The 23037-nt window shown below is 43.1% G+C and overlaps 1 protein-coding gene across 2 annotated transcripts in view; it reads left to right on the top strand.

The window, feature by feature from the left end:
- LOC121569244 (inositol polyphosphate-5-phosphatase A-like) overlaps positions 1 to 23037 on the top strand; it is a 233116-nt gene that overhangs the window by 90228 nt on the left and 119851 nt on the right. For both annotated transcript variants that reach the window (XM_041880055.2, XM_041880046.2), the window contains exon 2: positions 14115 to 14156. In XM_041880055.2, coding sequence (XP_041735989.1) covers positions 14115 to 14156 — 42 coding nt within the window. The remainder of the gene's footprint in view (positions 1 to 14114; positions 14157 to 23037) is intronic.

The raw sequence follows: 23037 nt of genomic DNA, 5'->3' as shown, positions 1-23037 counted from the left end.
ACTGTCAACAGTTGAGGTTTTATTGTCTCATTAGTGTGTTTTGCCAGAGCTGTCTCATTGTGAACACACTGCAGATGTACTAAGTGAGACAGCTCATGCAATGTTTTTGGGCTGTTGAGTTTTAATAGACACTCACATTGATTAGCCCAGTGTAACTGCTGCAGTGGACTATATGTGTGTACATGGTTGTTATACACAGACAGAACCCTTTGAAATGGCAGTGCGATCCACTATCACAGATCCTAGAGGGAACTAAATAATGGAAATACCTATAAATAGAGAATAAGCCCTAGTTAGTAATGGACTGGATGACCATGGTGTACAAACAATGGATGGTGGGGTCCCTCTGTTATGGTATTAGGGGAGATGTAGTGAAGAGAGGGGTGACCTTGATAAAGCCTGTCAAACACGTAACTACACAAACACGCGTACGAACACACTGTACTGTTCACGGGTGACAATTGGTCCACCTGACCTGTCCGCACACAGGGGTCACTGCGTTTAATCCCAACACCATAAACAGACAGTCAGGTGGCTTTAGACACTTGTTCACTGTGAGACCTCCACTACTTCTGTCTTTCTATGTTTCTCTCTCTTCCTCTTTTTTTCTTTCCCTCTCCTTCTTTCTCTCATTCTCTCCCTGTGTGACTAATGACAGGGTCCAGTGCTCATGTCCTTATATAGCCCTATGTTGTGATCTGGCTGGGTCCGGGGCCACGGCTCTCACCCTGGCACCCGTAGGACACAGATGAAGCTTTGGCTCTCTCCAAACACACATACATACACCAAACACACGGCCCTATAGTGGCCATGATGCTGACGCTAGCTTGCCAGGCCACTTTCTCTCCCTCAGTGGCCAGTTTACTCTGTCTGGCTCTGGAGAGACTCGGGTGCTCCCTGAAACATCAACAGACCGACGGACCCACTAATGACGGTCCACTAGAGCATGTGTGGGGAAATACTGGCTTCAGATCAGATTTGACAGTAGGTTCAAGGATCAGCAAAGTGTGTTTTTAACGGCTAAACAAAGTCCTCATGGATGGTTAGTGGGCATAAGAGAATGTTTTTCTTATTTTTATTTATTTTTTAAGATGCTTGCCATGGTGACAAATACTGTTTTGTGTTTAAGATTCTCTCCTGTTTATGTTTTCCAGGGGTATTGCACCTCAGCCTACTACTGTACAATACTCTGAAGTCACCAGTTGCAGGGCTTGACTTTTCTCCAGCATTCTTAATATAGTCTCTCTGCTGCAGAATGAACTCACAACACACCAGTTCATCAGAGCCCAGTTATCGACATGGGGAGATCTTTCCTTAAATGGTAGACTGCCCCGGGCTCTATTTCCACCACAGCACAAATGAAATGAAGTCCAGGTTCCTGGGAATGGCCTTTTAGAGTGGAGAGGCAGAGTGAATGGGAGTCTGTTTGAAAGACGGACAGTAGACCCAGAGCAGCAGACTGCATGGATATTGTCTTCCCATGGAGAAAGGAGGAGGGTTGGATGGGGGCGGCTCTGTTAAAATAGATTTATGGACATTATATATGCACGCACAATCATAAATGTAATGTCTCAGAATGGACAAACAAAATATAAATGAAACTGTTGATGCGTATATCTATAGTACCCTTTGGGGGGAATGCATACCCAAAAGAGCGGACTTCTAAATATTGGCATGTTGGAGAAATAAAGCAAATAAGCATTATGGATGTTACATTAAATGGACAAGCTTTTTGGGGAGATTGAACATATCAAAACTCTGAGTTTGTAAGTCTTAGGTCAACACATGGATAGCCATTTCAAAGGAAAAGCTTGGCTGAACACAAAAACGATAATTTTGAAAAGATTGTCATTTCTATTAGAGAGAAAAAAAGGCTTATGGATGAAATAGACTTTCAAATCTTAAAGATTTCGTAATCAATCTATTATAAAACATTTGTTGTCATTTTAAATGTTTTTTAAATGTCAGAACAAATAGTCCCTTAGGATTACATAATTACAGGTAGCCTGAATAGTATACAAGGCTTGGCACCACACCCTAATAAGGTATTTTTTTCTCTTTATATGCAGTGGGGTCAGAACTTATTGGATCCCTTGATAAAGATGAGCAAACAAGACTGTATCAAATAATACAAATACGGAGCTATATTGTATGAGATTTTGTTTAACGAGTAATATATACAGTCGTGGTGAAAAGTTTTGAGAATGACACAAATACTAATTTTCAGAAAGTCTGCTGCCTCAGATTTGATGATGGCAATTTGCATATACTCCAGAATGTCATGAAGAGTGATTAGATGAATTGCAATTAATTGCAAAGTCCCTCTTTGCCATGAAAATGAACTTAATCCCAAATAAACATTTCCACTGCATTTCAGCCCTGCCACAAAAGGACCAGCTGCCATCATGTCAGGGATTCTCTCGTTAACACAGGTGAGATTGTTGACGAGGACAAGGCTGGAGATCACTCTGTCATGCTGATTGAGTTAGAATAACAGACTGGAAGCTTTAAAAGGAGGGTGGCTTGAAATCATTGTTCTTCCTCTGTTAACCATGGTTACCTGCAAGGAAACACGTGTCGTCATCATTGCTTTGCACAAAAAGGGCTTCACAGGCAAGGATATTGCTGCTAGTAAGATTGCACCTAAATCAAACATTTATCGGATCATCAAGAACATCAAGGAGAGAGGTTCAATTGTTGTGAAGAAGGCGTCAGGGCGCCCAAGAAATCCAGCAAGCACCAGGACCGTCTCCTAAAGTTGATTCAGCTGCGGGATCGGGGCACCACCAGTGCAGAACTTGCTCAGGAATGGTAGCAGGCAGGTGTGAGTGCATCTGCACAAACAGTGAGGCGAATACTTTTGGAGGATGGCCTGGTTTCAGGAAGGGCAGCAAAGAAGCCACTTCTCTCCAGGAAAAACATCAGGGACAGACTGATATTTGCAAAAGGTACAGGGATTGGACTGCTGAGGACTGGGGAAAGTCATTTTCTTTGATGAATCCCCTTTCCGATTGTTTGGGGCATCCGGAAAACACCTTGTCCGGAGAAGACAAGGTGAGCGCTACCATCAGTCCTGGGTCATGCCAACAGTAAAGCATCCTGAGACCATTCATGTGTGGGGTTGCTTCTCAGCCAAGTGAGTGGGCTCACTCACAATTTTGCCGAAGAACACAGCCATTAATAAAGAATGGTACCAACACATCCTCAGAGAGCAAGTTCTCCCAACCATCCAAGAACAGTTTGGTGACGACCAATGCCTTTTCCAGCATGATGGAGCACCTTGCCATAAGGCAAAAGTGATAACTAAGTGGCTCGGGGAACAAAACATCGACATTTTGGGTCCATGGCCAGGAAACTCCCCGGACCTTAATCCCATTGAGAACTTGTGGTCGATCCTCAAGAGGCGGGTGGACAAACAAAAACCCACAAATTCTAACAAACTCCAAGCATTGATTATGCAAGAATGGGCTGCCATCAGTCAGGATGTGCCCCAGAAGTTAATTGACAGCATGCCAGGGCGGATTGCAGAGGTCTTGAAAAAGATGTGTCAACACTGCAAATATTGACTCTTTGCATAAACTTAATGTAATTGTCAATAAAAGCCTTTGGCACTTATGGAATGCTTGTAATTATACTTCAGTATACCATAGTAACATCTGACTAAAGTATCTCATTACTCTGAAGCAGCGAACTTTGTGAAGACCAATACTTGTGTCATTCTCAAAACTTTTGACCACGACTGTATATACTTTTTAAGATTGGGTAAAAATTATTGGATCCCCTTCTTTCAATACTCCAGCATCCTCCCCTTATGAGGATAACGACACTGAGCCTTTTTCTAAAATGTTTTATGAGATTGGAGAACACGTTGGGAGGGATCTTAGACCATTCTTCCATACAGTCTTTCCAGATCCTTGATATCCTTCGTCTGCGCTTATGGACTGACCTCTTCAATTCAAACCACAGAGACTGAGATGGCCATTGTAAAATTGATTTTGTAGTCAATTAACCATTTGGTAGATTTTTATGTGTGCTTGAGGTTATTGTCTTTCTGGAAGATCCACTTGCGGCCGAGTTTAGGCCTCATGGCAGAAGCAACAAGGTTTTCGGCTAAAATGCGACAGGCCGCCTCGATTCGGTCTTATGTAGCAAAATTTGAAATTTTGTTTTCTACATTGGATAAAAGTAGAGACTCAGAGCTACAAAGTGGTATATCATACATTGCAGTTGAGCAACAACAGGAAAGTTATTCTGCTTTGAAAGTTGATAAACTTGTAACCCCACCTTTGAGAAAATGGCCCTTGAATGTTTTGGTACACCTACTGGAGCGCTCTTCTCTATCTACACCCATTCAGCATAGTTCACACCTTCTTAAAAGCTTTAGCCCCACCCATCTCTTCAAGGATTCACAGAGGTAGTAAGGTAGTGTATTAAACAACCTAAGATTTCAAGAATAAATGTGTGAAAGTAGTAGCCTACTATAAGGGATAAGAACGTCTGCTAAATGACAAAATGTAATATGTATATCTTAATCTGACTTTAGTACGGGTCAAGTTTGTCACATTACCGTCTCTGGTAAACACACACTAATCAAAGTTTATTTTTCACATGCACGGGATACAGAAGGTGTGAACGGTACAGTAAAATTGTTACTTACAGTGCCTTGCAAAAGTATTCATCCCCCTTGGCGTTTAAATTAATTATTAAATAATGGATAGAATATGGCATCACAACAAACCTGCCAAGAGATGGCTGCCCACCAAAACTCACGGACCAGGCAAGGAGGGCATTAATCAGAGAGGCAACAAAGAGACCAAAGATAACCCTGATTGGCGTATCTGTCCATAGGACCACTTTAAGCCGTACACTCCACCGAGCTGGGCTTTACCGAAGAGTGGCCAGAAAAAAGCCATTGCTTAAAGAAAAAAATAAGTAAACACTTTTGGTGTTCATGTTGGAGACTCCCCAAACATATGGAAGAAGGTACTCTGGTCAGATGAAACTAAAATTGAGCTTTTTGGCCTCTCATCACCCCGAGAACACCATCCCCACAGTGAAGCATGGGGGTGGCATCATCATGCTGTGGAGATGTTTTTCATCGGCAGGGACTGGGAAACAGGTCAGAATTGAAGGAATGATGGATGGCGCTAAATACAGGGAAATTCTTGAGGGAAACATGTTTCAGTCTTCCAGAGATTTGAGACTGGGACAGAGGTTCACCTTCCAGCAGGACAATGACCCTAAGCATACTGCTAAAGCAACACTTGAGTGGGTTAAGGGGAACCATTTAAATGTCTTGGAATGGCCTAGTCAAAGCCCAGACCTCAATCGAATTGAGAATCTGTGGTATGACTTAAAGATTGCTGTACACCAGCGGAACCCATCCAACTTGAAGGAGCTGGAGCAGTTTTGCCTTGAAGAATGGGCAAAAATCCCAGTGGCTTGATGTGCCAAGCTTATAGAGACATACCCAAGAGACTTGCAGCTGTAATTGCTGCAAAAGGTGGCTCTACAAAGTATTGATTTTGGTGGGGGTGAATAGTTATGCACGCTCTAGTTTTCTGTGTTTTTTTGTCTCATTTCTGGTTTGTTTCACAATAAAAAAAAATATTTTGCATCTTCAAAGTGGTAGGCATGTTGTGTAAATCAAATGATACAAACCCCCGAAAATTTTAATTCCAGGTTGTGAGGCAACAAAATAGGAAAAATGCCAAGGGGGCTAAATACTTTCGCATGCCACTGTACATATTTGTATAGTAGCAATATCAAAAATAGAAAGTGTTCAGATTTAAAATATTGTATAAATATCTTTGAGTTATTAGATTATGCTTACCCAGACATTAGGGGTGGGCCGAGTAGTCGGACAAAACAAGAATCATAATAGATATGGGCAATTTTCTGGATATGATTATGATCTGAGTATTTTTTTGTAATTATCTGTGATCGGAAAAACGTTTTTCGTGTGCTAGCAAGCATGTTTCTTATGTGTCAGTCACAGAGTTTCTAAACTATGCTGTACTGTCTTTGAGTCAGTCATGTGCATGGTCTAAATAATTCAACTGGCTAGTTTGCCTGTCGGTAATCCTGCTGCTTTGATTGGATAGAGAAACTGTATTTTTCCGTCCACTCGCGTCATCCTTTCACCCCATCACCTTTCCTCGCATGTTTTCGGTCTGATCATTTAGATTGCTGCTGCCTGCTACTATGATAAATCACATGGCGAGGACGTTTGCTATCAAGCTATCAATGTGCATAATATCTAACAAGTGGAGCAAGGGTAGGGAAAAATATGATATGCTAATGCACATTCTGACTGAGTGACAGCAAACTTGGCTGCCCCTGCAAATTGAGGACAGAGACACACACACCCACACCTCTGCGCGCTGCTCCTAAACTGCAACTTTTTTGCAATGAGAATGTGCAGGGAGGTATTTTTCCAACATCAATTTAGGCATATTAAAACACTTCAGTGTTTTCCGATCACGAGTATCATCCGATCCAACTATCAACTCTCAATTTACGGATACGAATACGAGTATGGCCATGTCTGCACACCCCTACCAGACACACTTGTCTAAATTGATGGGTGAAAGAAATGCTATAACCACCCCCCAGCCACATCTAGCTAAGTGGATGGGTCACTATTGTCTAGACATGTACACATGTTCATGAAATACAATAGATGGCCGTAATCACCCCCAAACACACCTGGCTAACTTGATGGGTCATGTAATCATCTGGCGAAATGGAGTGTCTTGTTTAGACATGTAGCTAGCTAGCTAAACAATGAACCATAATCCCAACCCATACTACTAGCATTACAAACTGATTGTAATAGCTAGCCACCATGCATGAAATGCTGTACAATGAATCTGCAGGTAGCTAAAGCTAACCAACTAGGTTCAATGTTAGCTAGCTAGCTAACATTAGGCTATAACTAGAAATGTAAATGGATTTCTGAGATACAAATAATATTAGCTACTACACTGATCATACACGTAACGTTAGCTAACAGTACGCTTTAACTTGCAATAAAAACGACTTTCTGACAAAATTAGAAACGTATAATATCTGAAGATGTAGCTAGACTCTTACCCGTATACATGGATGAACGATTCACGGCAGACTGAATCCCTTTAACTCCGTTTTTTTGTACAGTTTTTTTGGCCCGCATTGTGTCAAGTCCCTCCGGTTCACACTGACCATGTGCAGAATGTAGTCCATCACAACTTTTTTCCCCACTGATCTTTGTTGATAGCGCCGCTAAATTCAGGGCAGCAATGTTGTTGAGAGCAGTATCAACACTTTTGCAGTTCTCCATGGCTAACGTTATATCTTTAAAAAAAAAAGGGGGGGGTAGAAGGATAACTGTTATACTATTCCAGGTATTCCTTAAAGAGGTAGGGTTTCAAGTGTCTCCGGAAGGTGGTCAGTGACTCCGCTGTCGTAGTGGAGCTTGTTCCACCATTGGGGTGCCAGAGCAGCGAATAGCTTTGACTGGGCTGAGCGGGAACTGTGCTTCCGTAGAGGTAGGGGGGCTAGCAGGCCAGAGGTGGATGAACGTAGTGCCCTCGTTTGGGTGTAGGGTCTGATCAGAGCCTGAAGGTAAGGAGGTGCCGTTCCCCTTACAGCTTAGTAGGCAAGCACCATGGTTTTGTAGTAGATGCGAGCTTCAACTGGAATCCAGTGGAGGAGTGGGGTGACATAAGAGAACTTGGGAAGGTTGAACACCAGATGGGCTGCAGCGTTCTGGATAAGTTGTAGGGGTTTAATGGCACAGGCAGGGAGCCCAGCCAACAGCGAGTTGCAGTAATCCAGACAGGAGATGACAAGTGCCTGGATTAGGACCTGTGCCGCTTCCTGTGTAAGGTAGGGTCGTACTCTGCGAATGTTGTAGAGCATGAACCTGCAGGATCGGGTCACCGCTTTAATGTTAGCGGAGAACGACAGGGTCACGCCAAGGTTCTTTGCACTCTGGGAGGAGGACACAATGGAGTTGTCAACCGTGATGGCAAGATCATGGAGCGGGCAGTCCTTCCCCGGGAGGAAGAGCAGCTCCGTCTTGCCGAGGTTCAGCTTGAGGTGGTGATCCGACATCCACACTGATATGTCTGCCAGACATGCAGAGATGCGATTCGCCACCTGGTTATCAGAAGGGGGAAAGGAGAAAATGAATTGTGTGTCGTCTGCGTAGCAATGATAGGATGGACCATGTGAGGATATGACAGAGCCAAGTGACTTGGTTTATAGAGAGAATAGGAGAGGGCCTAGAACTGAGCCCTGGGGGACACCAGTGGTGAGAGCACGTGGTGCGGAGACAGATTCTCGCCACGCCACCTGGTAGGAGCGACCTGTCAGGTAGGACGCAATCCAAGAGTGAGCAGCGCCGGAGATGCCCAACTCGGAGAGGGTGGAGAGGAGGATCTGATGGTTCACAGTATCAAAGGCAGCAGATAGGTCTAGAAGGATAAGAGCAGAGGAGAGAGAGTTAGCTTTAGCAGTGCGGAGAGCCTCCGTGACACAGAGAAGAGCAGTCTCAGTTGAATGACCAGTCTTGAAACCTGACTGGTTTGGATCAAGACGGTAATTCTGAGAGAGATAGCAGGAGAGTTGGCTAGAGACAGCACACTCAAGAGTTTTGGAGAGAAAAGAAAGAAGGGATACTGGTCTGTAGTTGTTGACATCGGAGGGATTAAGTGTAGGTTTTTTGAGGAGGGGTGCAACTCTCGCTCTCTTGAAGACGGAAGGGACATAGCCACCGGTCAAGGATGAGTTGATGAGCGGGGTGAGGTAAGGGAGAAGGTCTCCGGAAATGGTTTGGAGAAGAGAGGAGGGGATAGGGTCAAGCAGGCAGGTTGTTGGGCGGCCGGCCGTCACAAGTCGCAAGATTTCATCTGGAGAGAGAGGAGAAAGAAGTGAAAGCATAGGGTAGGGCAGTGTGAGCAGGACCAGCGGTGTCATTTGACTTAGTAAATGAGGATCGGATGTCGTCAACCTTCTTTTGAAAATGGTTGACGAAGTCATCCACAGAGAGGGAGGAGGGAGGGGGAGGAGGAGGAGGATTCAGCAGGGAGGAGAAGGTGACAAAGAGCTTCCTAGGGTTAGAGGCAGAGGCTTGAAATTTAGAGTGGTAGAAAGTGGCTTTAGCAGCAGAAACAGAGGAAGAAAATGTAGAGAGGATGGAGTGAGTCTAGTTTTCCTCCATTTCCGCTCGGCTGCCCGGAGCCCTATTCTGTGAGCTCGCAATGAGTCGTCAAGCCACGGAGCAGGAACATATAGACCTTCAGGATAATTATGAACATGGTTTTATTTGGAAATGACTAACTTTATTTGGACATGCTCAGGTTGACTTTCCACGGAATCGCCTGTATGCCACTAGACTATTTTCCTGTGTATTACCATGATATGACTGATTGCTAACCATCTCCTCATTTGTTAGACATAGGTGTGTGTCTGTGTGTGTGTCAAAAAAAGAAGAAAAAAAGACGATGTTTCATTGTCACGTACACCGGATAGGTGCAGTGAAATGTGTTGTTTTACAGGGTCAACCATAGTAGTATGGCGCCCCTGGAGCAAATTAGGGTTAAGTGCCTTGCTCAAGGGCACATCGTCAGATTTTTCACCTTGTCGGCACGGGTATTCGAACCAGCGACCTTTTGGTTACTGGTCCAATGCTCTAAGCGCTGTGTGTGTGTGTGTGTGTGTGTGTGTGTGTGTGTGTGTGTGTGTGTGTGTGTGTGTGTGTGCAACAATGACAAAAAGGGAGGAGAATAGAACATTTCTCAACAATGTGTCATTTAACCCTATTCTCAACCGGCTGGTAGAGCATGTTTTGACAATGGATTTTCAAAAAAATCTTCACTTGACCTTGATTGGTCAACTCCTCCAGCCCTCCTGCATCAATTAATCGGTTGCTGCAGTTCTGTGTCGTGGCACTCTTAACTTTGCCCACTCAGAGGGCAGTAAGAAAATATGTGACCAACCGGCTCGATTCGGTCTTATGTAGCAAAATTTGAAATTGTGTTTTTTACATTGGATAAAAATAGAGACTAGAAAAAGGTTTATCATACACTACAGTTGACGAACAATGGGAAAGTAATTCTGCTTTGGAAGTTGATACATTTGTAACCCCACTTTTGAGATAATGGCCCTCGGATGTTTTGGTACATCTACTTGAGAGCTCTTCTTTGTCTACACCCATTCAGCATCGTTCACACCCTCTTAAGCCCCACCCATCTCTTCAAGGATTCACATGTGAGGCCATGTGCTAAACAGAGTGAGTACGGTAGTATACTAAACAACCAAAGATTTCAAGACTAAAGGCTGGTTAATACTATGTATATCGACATGTCTGTAGACAGTTGTCGCAGTGACATCATGAACATTCTATTGTCGTCCAACATCAAACTTGTCATTGTCGTTATGAAAAAGCATAAACACAAAAACGACAGACTGCATGACATCAGCAACCTTGTGGTCCAAAATAGCATAACTGGTGTATTTTAACACCAATAAACCCATCAGTTTAAAAAATAATTTTGTATATGTAAATCTGTCAAACCAGGCAACTAAAAGCAACTTTCTAAACAATGTTTTGGTTAGTTTCTAGCTTGTTAGCTAGCTAATGTTAAGTTAGCTAGCTAGCCAGTTAAAATAATGATCTTATCATATAGCTGACAAAGTCTTAACTTTAGCTAATTTGTATTCATTATTACAGGAAAATAAACTCACAACAAGATCATTATTTACAAGTTAATGGCGAGCTAATTACAATAATAATCTTACGGTTGTGAGTGTGACTAAATAAAAGCAGGGCATTCTACTGGAGAGTTTTAGAACTTGGACACTGTCTCGTTGGCCTAACGTTATATCCTTATTTGACTTTGGTGCAGGTCATGTTGTTATTCACATTACCGTCTCTGGTAAACACTCACTATATCAACGTTTATTTGTCACATGCACAGGATACAGAAGGCGTAAACGGTACAGTGAAATGGTTACTTGCATAGTGGAGTCTTTTGTTTAGACATGTAGCTAGCTAGATAAAGAATGAACCATAATCCCATCTCATAACGTTATTAGCCTGCATGAATCTGCAGCTAGCTAAAGCTAACCAACTAGGTTCAATGTTAGTTAGCTAGCTAACATTAGACTATAATTAGCAATGCAAATGACTCTGAGATACGAATAATATTACTACACAGATCATACACGTAATGTTAGCTAGCGAGCCAGTCAGCTAACGTTAGCTAGTTAGCTGTCACTAAGTTTTAACTTGCAATGAAAACGACTTTCTGACAAAATTAGAAACGTATAATATCTGAAAATGTAGCTAGCTAGACTCTCTTACCTGTTTACATGGACGAACGCTTCTCCCTCTCTGTCATGGATGCCATGGTTGCTCTTAGTTTGAAGATGTAATCCGTAGACAGGTGTTTTATCCAATAGCCTTCTGTGTGTCCTCTTTTCGACTCCCTCCGCATATTTGCAATCAAACGCCAGAATCTTCTCCATCTCCTTTACTATCATAGTCTGCTTCCACCGGACATTCCACTGATTTCAAAACTTGGTCCTCCTTATCAACACTTTTGCAGTTCTTCGTGACATCTTTCAAAAAAGCTGCGTTAGAAAGGATTACCTACACATACTGAGCAGCTCATATTATAGACAGAAGCGCGCTACATGGCAGGCCAATCCGAACTCATCTCTCGGCATGTCCAGCCCACCCATTATCTCAGCCAATCATAGCTAGCGGGAAGGTTCCTGTATTTTTCCGTGGCTAACTAGGCTCGTAATTTAACAATTTTATTCGTATTTACAGATGGTATACAAGTTTGTTATTAAGGCACATGAAAGTTCACATGTTCCAGAAGGCATTTCTGACAAAAAGAGCATTTTGATAAAAAATTAAAATGTTTACATTCAAATGCCTCTTCTGCGAAGTAGTGACACGTGACATACAGTGGGGAGAACAAGTATTTGATACACTGCCGATTTTGCAGGTTTTCCTACTTACAAAGCATGTAGAGGTCTGTAATTTTTATCATAGGTACACTTCAACTGTGAGAGATGGAATCTAAAACAAAAATCCAGAAAATGACATTGTATGATTTTTTTTTAGTAATTCATTTGCATTTTATTGCATGACATAAGTATGTGATACATCAGAAAAGCAGAACTTAATATTTGGTACAGAAACCTTTGTTTGCAATTACAGAGATCATACGTTTCCTGTAGGTCTTGACCAGGTTTGCACACACTGCGGCAGGGATTTTGGCCCACTCCTCCATACAGACCTTCTCCAGATCCTTCAGGTTTCGAGGCTGTCGCTGGGCAATACGGACTTTCAGCTCCCTCCAAAGATTTTCTATTGGGTTCAGGTCTGGAGACTGGCTAGGCCACTCCAGGACCTTGAGATGCTTCTTACGAAGCCACTCCTTAGTTGCCCTGGCTGTGTGTTTCGGGTCATTGTCATGCTGGAAGACCCAGCCACGACCCATCTTCAATGCTCTTACTGAGGGAAGGAGGTTGTTGGCCAAGATCTCGCGATACATGGCCCCATCCATCCTCCCCTCAATACGGTGCAGTCGTCCTGTCCCCTTTGCAGAAAAGCATCCCCAAAGAATGATGTTTTCACCTCCATGCTTCACGGTTGGGATGGTGTTCTTGGGGTTGTACTCATCCTTCTTCTTCCTCCAAACACGGCGAGTGGAGTTTAGACCAAAAAGCTCTATTTTTGTCTAATCAGACCACATGACCTTCTCCCATTCCTCCTCTGGATCATCCAGATGGTCATTGGCAAACTTCAGACGGGCCTGGACATGCGCTGGCTTGAGCAGAGGGACCTTGCGTGCGCTGCAGGATTTTAATCCATGACGGCGTAGTGTGTTACTAATGGTTTTCTTTGAGACTGTGGTCCCAGCTCTCTTCAGGTCATTGACCAGGTCCTGCTGTGTAGTTCTGGGCTGATCCCTCACCTTCCTCATGATCATTGATGCCCCACGAGGTGAGATCTTGCATGGAGTCCCAGACCGAGGGTGATTGACCGTCATCTTGAACTTCTTCCATTTTCTAATAATTGCGCCAACAGTTGTTGCCTTCTCACCAAGCTGCTTGCCTATTGTCCTGTAGCCCATCCCAGCCTTGTGCAGGTCTACAATTTTATCCCTGATGTCCTTACACAGCTCTCTGGTCTTGGCCATTGTGGAGAGGTTGGAGTCTGTTTGATTGAGTGTGTGGACAGGTGTCTTTTATACAGGTAACGAGTTCAAACAGGTGCAGTTAATACAGGTAATGAGTGGAGAACAGGAGGGCTTCTTAAAGAAAAACTAACAGGTCTGTGATAGCCGGAATTCTTACTGGTTGGTAGGTGATCAAATACTTATGTCATGCAATAAAATGCAAATTAATTACTTAAAAATCATACAATGTGATTTTCTAGGATTTTTGTTTTAGATTCCGTCTCTCACATTTGAAGTGTACCTATGATAAAAATTACAGACCTCTCCATGCTTTGTAAGTAGGAAACCTGCAAAATCGGCAGTGTATCAAATACTTGTTCTCCCCACTGTATGTCAGTAAAAAGTATGGGTTAAATCTGGTGAAAAATATGATTTGAATTGTTGACAACACACTATTAGTAAAATAAATTGGTTAAACCACATTTTATGACCCATGGGGTAAATTAATCAATATTCAGACTAAAGGTCGCCTATAATTTTTTTTATATAATTGTAAAAAATCAACGTTTGTCATTTATTATCTCAAAATGTAGTCTGAACATATGGAAACATGGTGGAAGAACCTGAATCATTTGGAAGTTAAGAAAACCAGTTTGAGATACATTAAACTATACACCACCTGAAAACACATTCATTTCAATGTAATTGAATATTCATGTTTGGACATAGTAAAAATGCAATGCAAATTGCCATTCTATTATGGCATTGCTGGTATGACCATTTTTTGATCAATTTGAAAACAGTTAATACTGGAAGTTCTTATTTGAGTTGTTAGTAATAGGAATTTAAGGTGAAATAATGTTTTTCAAGAAGAGACATCAAATACATGTTGTCAAATTACCTGACTGACAAGAGTTTGTCTTGTGTTTTCAGCCTGATAACCTACAGAAGACATGGCTGCGGGAATTCTACCAGGTACGTTGAACCTATCCTCTGTATTGAGACAGTTATGAAGAAAGACATGTACAACTCTTCTCTAGGCCTATCTGCTCTGTGCATTTCTAGCGCAATGTCATAGTAATGTGGCTGTGTTTGACTCATTGAAGTATAGTTACTTTGAGGAGAAGAGAGCACAGGCTGTGCCAAATCTTACCTTTGATCTACATAGGAACGCATGAGAAACCACAACTTTTTCCACTCTAGCAGAGGAAGTCAATTCAGATAGATAGACAGGCAGACAGCTGTTGCACCAGCCTGGTCTCATAGATTAGACGTATCATAGTAAATGTAAATCCGGCTCTGAAATTAGTATGATATGTTATGGTTGGTATGGTTATATAAGACAGATGGTTACTTAAGGCAAAAACAAAAGTAGGGTGGTTAGTCGGTGTGGATGGGTGGGCGTATAACACAAACATCTAGCAAACCAAAGGTTGCAAATTCGAATCACATCACGGACAACTTTAGCATTGTACTCTCCCGAGTGGCGCAGTGGTCTAAGGCACTGCATCGCAGTGCTAGCTGTGCCACTAGAGATTCTGGTTCGAATCCAGGTTCTGTCGTAGCCGGTCGCGACCGGGAGACCCATGGGGCGGCGCACAATTGGCCCAGCGTCGTCCAGGGTAGGGGAGGGAATGGCCGGCAGGTAGCTCAGTTGGTAGAGCATGGCGTTTGCAACGCCAGGGTTGTGGGTTTGATTCCCACAGGGGGCCAGTATGAAAAATAAAAAAAGAATGTATGCACTCACTAACTGTAAGTCGCCTTGGATAAGAGCGTCTGCTAAATGACTAAAATGTAAATGTAGCTAATTAGAAACTTTTCAACTACTTAACACTTTTTAGCTACTTTGCAACTACTTAGCATGTTAGCTAATCCTTCCCCTTTCCCTAACCCAAACCTTAACCCAAACCTTAACCCTTTTAGCTAACCCTAACCTTAACCCTTTAACCAAACTCCTAAACTTAACCCTAATCTTAACCCTAACTCCTAACCCCTAGCCTAGCTAACATTAGCCAGCTAGCTAATGTTAGCCACCTAGCTAGAATTTGTAAGATATATCATATGTTTCGGAAATTCGTAACAAATAGTACTTTTGCAAATTCGTAACATATAATAACGATTGTAATTCGTAACATATCATCCTAAATGGACTGTCTTGGATTTACGTATGTAATAAAACGAAATGCTCTGAGCCCAGGTTAATAATAATAATAATATGCCATTTAGCAGACGCTTTTATCCAAAGCGACTTACAGTCATGCGTGCATACATTTTTGTGTATGGGTGGTCCCGGGGATCGAACCCACTACCTTGGCGTTACAAGCGCCATGCTCTACCAGCTGAGCTACAGAGAACCACAGGTTGATTGAACTCAGTGATTTCTACTGTTGCCTCAAATACTGAGACAGTCATACTGGCCAGAACACAGAGAGATATCAGTGATTATCAATGAGGAGTACAACATGAAACAAGTCTTACATGGATACGTTTGTATCTCCCCCCCTTACATTCTATCCTGTTGAACCATACTGACCTGTCTGATATATTTTCTTTACACATTGTCCTCACCAGCACCGTTCCAGCAACTGTAGCGGATGTGTAACCAAGCGAGCGCAGTACAGCTCAGCTTGGTCCGGCTTAATTTGGCTCAGTAGTGTGAAGAGGGTAGTACTGTTTTGTATTCTGTATTAGGAAGATGGACCATTGCCTTATATGCCAATGATTGGCATGAGCTTAGTTGCCAGGTGTGTATTAGAATTATGCATGTTTGTGCCTACTGGTTATGTACCAAGCCAAGGTTCTGGAAGCACAGAGAGCAGCTACAGGTCACCTGTTTAATAGTAAGAGGATTAGACCTAAGCTTAATTCAGGTTAACTGCACATACACACAAGCTACACTACATTACACCCAGGGCCTTGCCTTGTAACTTACAGTAGTACGCCACAGGTTAATGTCTTGGAACAGTGCACTTCAAGGTGTGGGATTTTAAACAGACACAGCTGGGCTATAGTATAACTATGATAGACACAGCTGAGAAGTTATAGTGGCTATGAGTGAGTAGAGATGGTGTACTCTACAGTAGTGTGTAGTGTGTTGCAGTGAGTGGTGACTATAAAGGGAGGGCTTCAGTAGGCCCATATCTCTCCTAGCTTGTGGAACGGAATCACTGCGGTAGCAAGTGGCTGAGTCAGTGAGTAGAGATGGTATCCATGTCCTGTAGTGTGCAGTGCAGTGTGTGTAGCCAGGGAGTGATTCAGTAGGCCCATGTCTCTCTCGATCTCCTATCTGGTGGAAGTGAAGAAGGGATTGGAGGCCGCATGCTGCTTCTCCTTATAGTCCCTGGTCACCATCTGGCCATGGTGTGTGTGGTAGTTATGCCTCTGGGCTGCTGAGAGCCCTGCTGCTGCCTCTGATGTATGGATACACACATTGATAGTGATACACATACATTCACACAGTCATGAGACGTGGAGACGCACATTCACACACAGCCATAGAAACACATTGATAACGATATGCATACATTCACACAAAGTCATAGAGACGTGCATATAAACAGTCACATTAATAGCAAGAGATGTGGATTCACACAGAGCCAGAAAGACAAGGATATAGATACACATGCAGACAAACAGCCAGAGAGATACACTGGTACACGTGGAAGGTTGGAAGTCACACACCTTATACACAGTTTATACTGGAGACCTGTGTGTAATGGCTTTTGATGCATTTTTATCAGCCATTTTGAAGTCCTTTTAGAACAAGCTAGCATAGATGTAGGTCTGCCTTCGGATTAACCACGTAAAAAAACACACACAAAAAACACTGTGTTGCCTGCACTCAAACAGGTGTTTGTGCATTCCGAAATATTTTCTCCCTAATGCTTTCTGTAATCATCATTCAAGCCACCCGGTCTTTGATTAAACTGAGTAGTTGGAAAAAGAGGTTACCGTATGGCTTATTTAAGACTCAGGTAAATTCACTTTTTTGTTGGTTCAAAACACACACACACACACACTGAGTGTGGTGACTGTAGCGAGGTACACTGACTGTTCTTAGGAAGCTCTGGTACAGTGGATGTGTGTCAAAGTCAAGCCTGCTCCTGGCTCTCACACGTCACACACATAAACCAACACTAACACCACTTTAACACTATCATTTTCTGTTCAGTTTCAGATGCACAAAAACACAGGCAAAATCAAATGTGAAAATGTGCACATTGTTCTAAATTTGTACATTATTTTCTTTGCTGTTTTTCACGGTTCTTTGGCTTTGATTTTGAAGTGACACAAATGCAGATGAGCTCCTGATAATCACAAATGCAGCATTTTCTGTTGGTCTCTCCCCCTCATACATTAGATACAGTAGTCAAGAAAAGTAATGGGATCAGCTGGCTTTTTAATTTGAGATCTAGTTTGTCAGTTGTTCACCATGCTCTCACTGTGTGTGTATATGACAGTGAATTAACCCTGAGGCATGTGTGGACAGGTTGATTGCCTCAGGATTTAAGTGTGTTTTTCTGTGTGTGTGTTTTTTTTTTTGTGTGAGTGTGGGGTGGTGTCTTGCGTGTGTGTGTGTGTGAGAGAGAGAGACAGAGGAAGAATGAATGAGAGAGAAAGAAAGAGCGAGATAGAGGTGTGTCCCTGCTGTGTGAACTAGCCTGCAGGCTCATGCCAGCTATGTGGTGTGGTGTGCTGTGCTGCTGGGTGACGTCATGGAAAGCAGCATCAGACTCTGTACTCCCAGGGCAACTGGGACGGAACAGCACCAGGGTATGCTAGAGCTCATAGTGAAGCGTTGCAAGGCTCACGACTATGTTAGCCTGCCCCTACTCACCCCTCTCACACAGCCCTCTAAGTTACTTATATATCAGCTGAGCACACGCATTGTAATCTCTCTCAATCACACACACTATCAACAGAGAAGAGAAGACTGATGTCTGTTGTAAGGAATTTTGTGTTGTAAGGAATAGATGATGCAAGCGGTTGAATTGCAGCATCAATATTATCAACAAGTGATCTTTGCCCCGTTGGTATACATTCTTTTAAAAAGTTTACTCAGTGGTTGGAAGTGGTACAGTTTAGACAGTGGGTCAAAAAGAGTTCACATTGAGAAATAGTCCAATGTCTCACTATACTTGATAGTGTTGAATAGCAACTCGCACTGTAGCAAAACACATTTTGGAATGGTTATTTTGTTAAGATAGTGCATATGTTTTTGTGGAGGGTAGTTTGAAGTTCCTTGTAAAACCGGGCCTTTAGATTAAGTAAGGTGGTAACATCCTGAACAATGGAGGGAAAAAAGCTGTTTGACTGCATTTTTGGTTGTTACAACCAAAAGGACATCCTGCAAGTTTGCCCTGCTGTGTGTGTGTCTCTCTCTCTCCTGTCTCTCTCTGTCCTGTCTCGCTCTCTCCTATCACTCTCTCTCTCCTGTCTCTCGCTCTCTCCTGTCTCTCGCTCTCTCCTGTCTCTCGCTCTCTCCTGTCTCTCGCTCTCTCCTGTCTCTCGCTCTCTCCTGTCACTCTCTCCTCTCTCTCTCTCTCTCTCTCTCTCTCCCTCCCTCTCTCTCCCTCCCTCTCTCTCTCTCTCTCTCTCTCTCTCTCTCTCTCTCTCTCTCTCTCTCTCTCTCTCTCTCTCTCTCTCTCTCTCTCTCTCTCTCTCTCTCTCTCTCTCTCTCTCTCTCTCTCTCTCTCTCTCTCTCCTGTCTCTGTCTCTCTCTCTCTCCTGTCTCTGTCTCTCCTGTCTCTGTTTTTTGTCACATTGAATTACTCAAGGAGCTATCCTACTGTTGCTACTGTTGATACAAGCCCTTGCTCCAGGGTCTTCCTCGAAAGGCAGCTTCAGGAAATAAAATGTGTTCTTTGGACACTTTTCTTGATTAGTATCAGAGACATACATTCTGTTCAAACACTCCCATAGCAGGCATAAAGTCACACTCCCTGCCTGCAGGTGAGGCCAGAGTATACAAATGACAAGCAAGGCTAGGTATTTACTTACCCCACTACAATGTGTCTATGAGTGATCTGATAGACTGTCCTCTACTGTATAGAAGGATTTAATAATGTGTGTTACTGTTTGTTCAATAAGCATGGATCTGATGGGCATCCAGGCAGCTTTCACTAATCCACTGGGCTGGCACTCAGCACAGTGGCAGAGTTGCACAGACTGACTGGAGTAATCTTCAGGCAAAGCAGGGCATTTGCCTGCTCCACATGTGCAATGGAGTGAAATGGTATCCCGGCACTAGAGCGCAGTATAAACAATGCTTTGAATTGCGCTATGCTGAGTTGATCCCTCAATCTATTTGCATTGGAAACCTTACCCGGCTGTCACGGGCCCCTGGCCTCACAGGATACCCCCGGGCTCATCCAAACACGTGACTTGTTAGATAAATTAAAATAGGAGAGTTATTTCTAGGGTAATTAGTACATGGCTAATTTATTCTAAGTTGTTATAACAATTCAGGGGAGAATAATCTCATTAATACTTCAACATAATGTGTTTCTCAGGCAGTAGTTCTTCTGCCCTAGTCTGTCTGTCTGTCTGCCTGTGTGTGTGTGTGCACTTTTTCACACATGTGAGGGGAGTGTGACTCAAAATCGCATAAAAGGCTGTGTGTGTGTCAGTCTGTGTGTGTGAGTCTGTGTCTGTGCGCGATTGTGCATATGCGCGTGTGAGATTGTAGATAGATCCAGTGTAAAGACTGTTGAGTGAATGTTCAGCAACAGGTGGACAGAGTTTAGTGTTTAAAAAAGACTTCTCATCACGTGCCCGTTCAGAAGCCCATTTTATCCCCCCTCCTCACACTGTGTCACACTCCAGACACATTATTTTCCACCTCCTAATCAGGACCATGAAATAGGACTCAGCCTCCCTAGATTACAGCCCATCAAAGGCCCTTCAAAGTGGACTTTTTTTGTTGTTGCCATATGCATCATGAGTCTTTTTTAAATCTGGCATGGAATTTTCTTGTAAAAACATTAAATGTTGTGTGCGTCAGTGCGTCTTGTGCCATAATTGATAGGTTATAAACTATATGGCCAAAAGTATATGGAAACCTGCTCGTCGAACATCTCATTCCAAAATCAACATTGCTGCAGGCACTTGCACTCGGCGGTCCAGTTCTGTGAGCTTGTGTGGCCTACCACTTCGCGGCTGAGCCATTGTTGCTCCTAGATGTTTCCACTTCACAAAAACAGCACTTACAGATGACCGGGGCAGCTCTAGCAGGGCAGAAATTTGACGAACTGACTTGTTGGAAAGGTGGCATCCTATGACGGTGCCACGTTGAAAGTCACTGAGCTCTTCAGTACGGGCCATTATACTGCCAATGTTTGTCTATGGAGATTGTATGGCCGTGTGCTCGATTTTATACACCTGTCAGCCACGGGTGTGGCTGAAATAGCCGAATCCACTAATTTGAAGGGGTGTCTACATACATACTTCTTATTTTATTTATTTTTTTAGTCATTTTAGCAGACGATCTTATCCAGAGCGACTTATATACAGTGCATTCGGAAAGTATTCAGACCCCTTGACTTTTTTCACGTTTGTTACGTTACAGCCTTATTCTAAAATTGATTAAATAAAAAATGTTCCTCATCAATCTACGCACAATACCCCATAATGACAAAGCAAAAACAGAAATACCTTATTTACATAAGTATTCAGACCCTTTGCTGTGAGACTCGAAATTGAGCTCAGGTGCATCCTGTTTCCATTGATCATCCATGAGATGTTTCTACAACTTGATTAGAGGCCACCTGTGGTAAATTCAATTGATTGGACATGATTTTGAAAGGCACACACCTGTCTATATAAGGTCCACAGTTGACAGGGCATGTCAGATCATAAACCAAGCCATGAGGTCAAATTAATTGTCCGTAGAGCTCCGAGACAGGATTGTGTCGAGGCACAGATCTGGGGAAGGGTACCCAAAAAATGTCTGCAGCGGGCCTCCATCATTCTTAAATGGAAGAAGTTTGGAATCACCAAGACTCTTCCTAGAGCTGGCTGCCCGGCCAAACTCAGCAATCGGGGGAGAAGGGCCTTGGTCAGGGAGGTGGTACCAAGGACCCGATGGTCACTCTGAAAGAGCTCCAGAGTTCCTCTGTGGAGATGGGAGAACCTTCCAGAAGGACAACCATCTCTGCAGCACTCCACCAATCAGGCCTTTATGGTAGAGTGGTCAGATGGAAGCCACTCCTCAGTAAAAGGCACATTACAGCCCGCTTGGACTTTGCCAATAGGCACCTAAAGGACTCTCAGACCATGAGAAACAAAATTCTCTGGTCTGATGAAACCAAGATTGAACTCTTTGGCCTGAATGCCAAGCGTCACGTCTGGAGGAAACCTGGCACCATCCCTACGGTGTAGCATGGTGGTGGCAGCATCATGCTGTGGGGATGTTTTTCAGCGGCAGGGACTGGGAGACTAGTCAGCATCAAGGCAAAGATGAACGGAACTAAGTACAGAGAGATCCTTGATGAAAACCTGCTCCAGAGCGCTCAGGACCTCAGACTGGGGCGAAGGTTCACCTTCCAACAGGATAACGACCCTAAGCACACAGACAAGACAATGCAGGATTGGCTTCGGGACAAGTCTCTGAACGTCCTTAAGTGGCCCAGCCAGAGCCCGGAATTGAACCCGATCGAACATCTCTGGAGAGACCTGAAAATAGCTGTGCAGCGACTCTTCCCATCCAACCTGACTTGAGAGGATCTGCAGAGAAGGATGGGGTATACTCCCCAAATACAGCTTGTAGCGTCATAGCCAAGAAGACTTGAGGCTGTAATCGCTGCCAAAGGTGCTTCAACAAAGTACTGAGTAAAGGTTTTGAATACTTATGTAACTGTTATATTTCAGTTTTTAATTTTTTATACATTTGCAAAAATTTCTAGAAACCTGTTTTTGCTTTGCCATTATGGGGTATTGTGTGTAGATTGATGAGGGGGGGGAAAACGATTTAATCCATTTTTAGAATAAGGCTGTAATGTCACAAAATGTGGAAATAGTCAAGGGGTCTGAATACTTTCCGAATGCAATGTATAGTGTTTGTATAGAAGCTAGGATGTACAGTTGAAGTCGGAAGTTTACATACACTTAGGTTGGAGTCATTAAAACTAGTTTTTCAACCACTCCACACATTTCTTGTTAACAAACTATAGTTTTGGCAAGTCGTTTAGGACATCTACTTTGTGCATGACACAAGTAATTTTTCCAACAATTATTTACAGACAGATTATTTCACTTATAATTCAGTTTATCACAATTCCAGTGGGTCAGAAGTTTACATACACTAAGTTGACTGTGCCTTTAAACAGCTTGGAGAATTCCAGAAAATTATGTCATGGCTTTAGAACCTTCTGATAGGCTAACTGACATAATTTGAGTCAATTGGAGGTGTACCTGTGGATGTATTTCAAGGCCTACCTTCAAACTCAGTGCCTGTTTGCTTGACATCATGGGAAAATCAAATGAAATCAGCCAAGACCTCAGAAGAAATATTGTTGACCGCCACAAGTCTGGTTCATCCTTGGGAGCAATTTCCAAACGCCTGAAGGTACCACATTCATCTGTACAAACAATAGTACGCAAGTATAAACACCATGGGACCACGCAGCCGTCATACCGCTCAGGAAGGAGACGCATTCTGTCTCATAGAGATGAACGTACTTTGGTGCGAAAAGTGCAAATCAATCCCAGAACAACAGCAAAGGACCTTGTGAAGATGCTGGAGGAAACAGGCACAAAAGTATCTATATCCACAGTAAAACGAGTCCTATATATCGACATAACCAGAAATGCCGCTCAGCAAGGAAGAAGCCACTGCTCCAAAACCGCCATAAAAAAG

Source organism: Coregonus clupeaformis, chromosome 1 (genome assembly GCF_020615455.1).
Source record: "Coregonus clupeaformis isolate EN_2021a chromosome 1, ASM2061545v1, whole genome shotgun sequence".
NCBI classification, from domain to species: Eukaryota; Metazoa; Chordata; class Actinopteri; order Salmoniformes; family Salmonidae; genus Coregonus; species Coregonus clupeaformis.
This window is presented reverse-complemented; position numbering and strand designations above follow the sequence as displayed.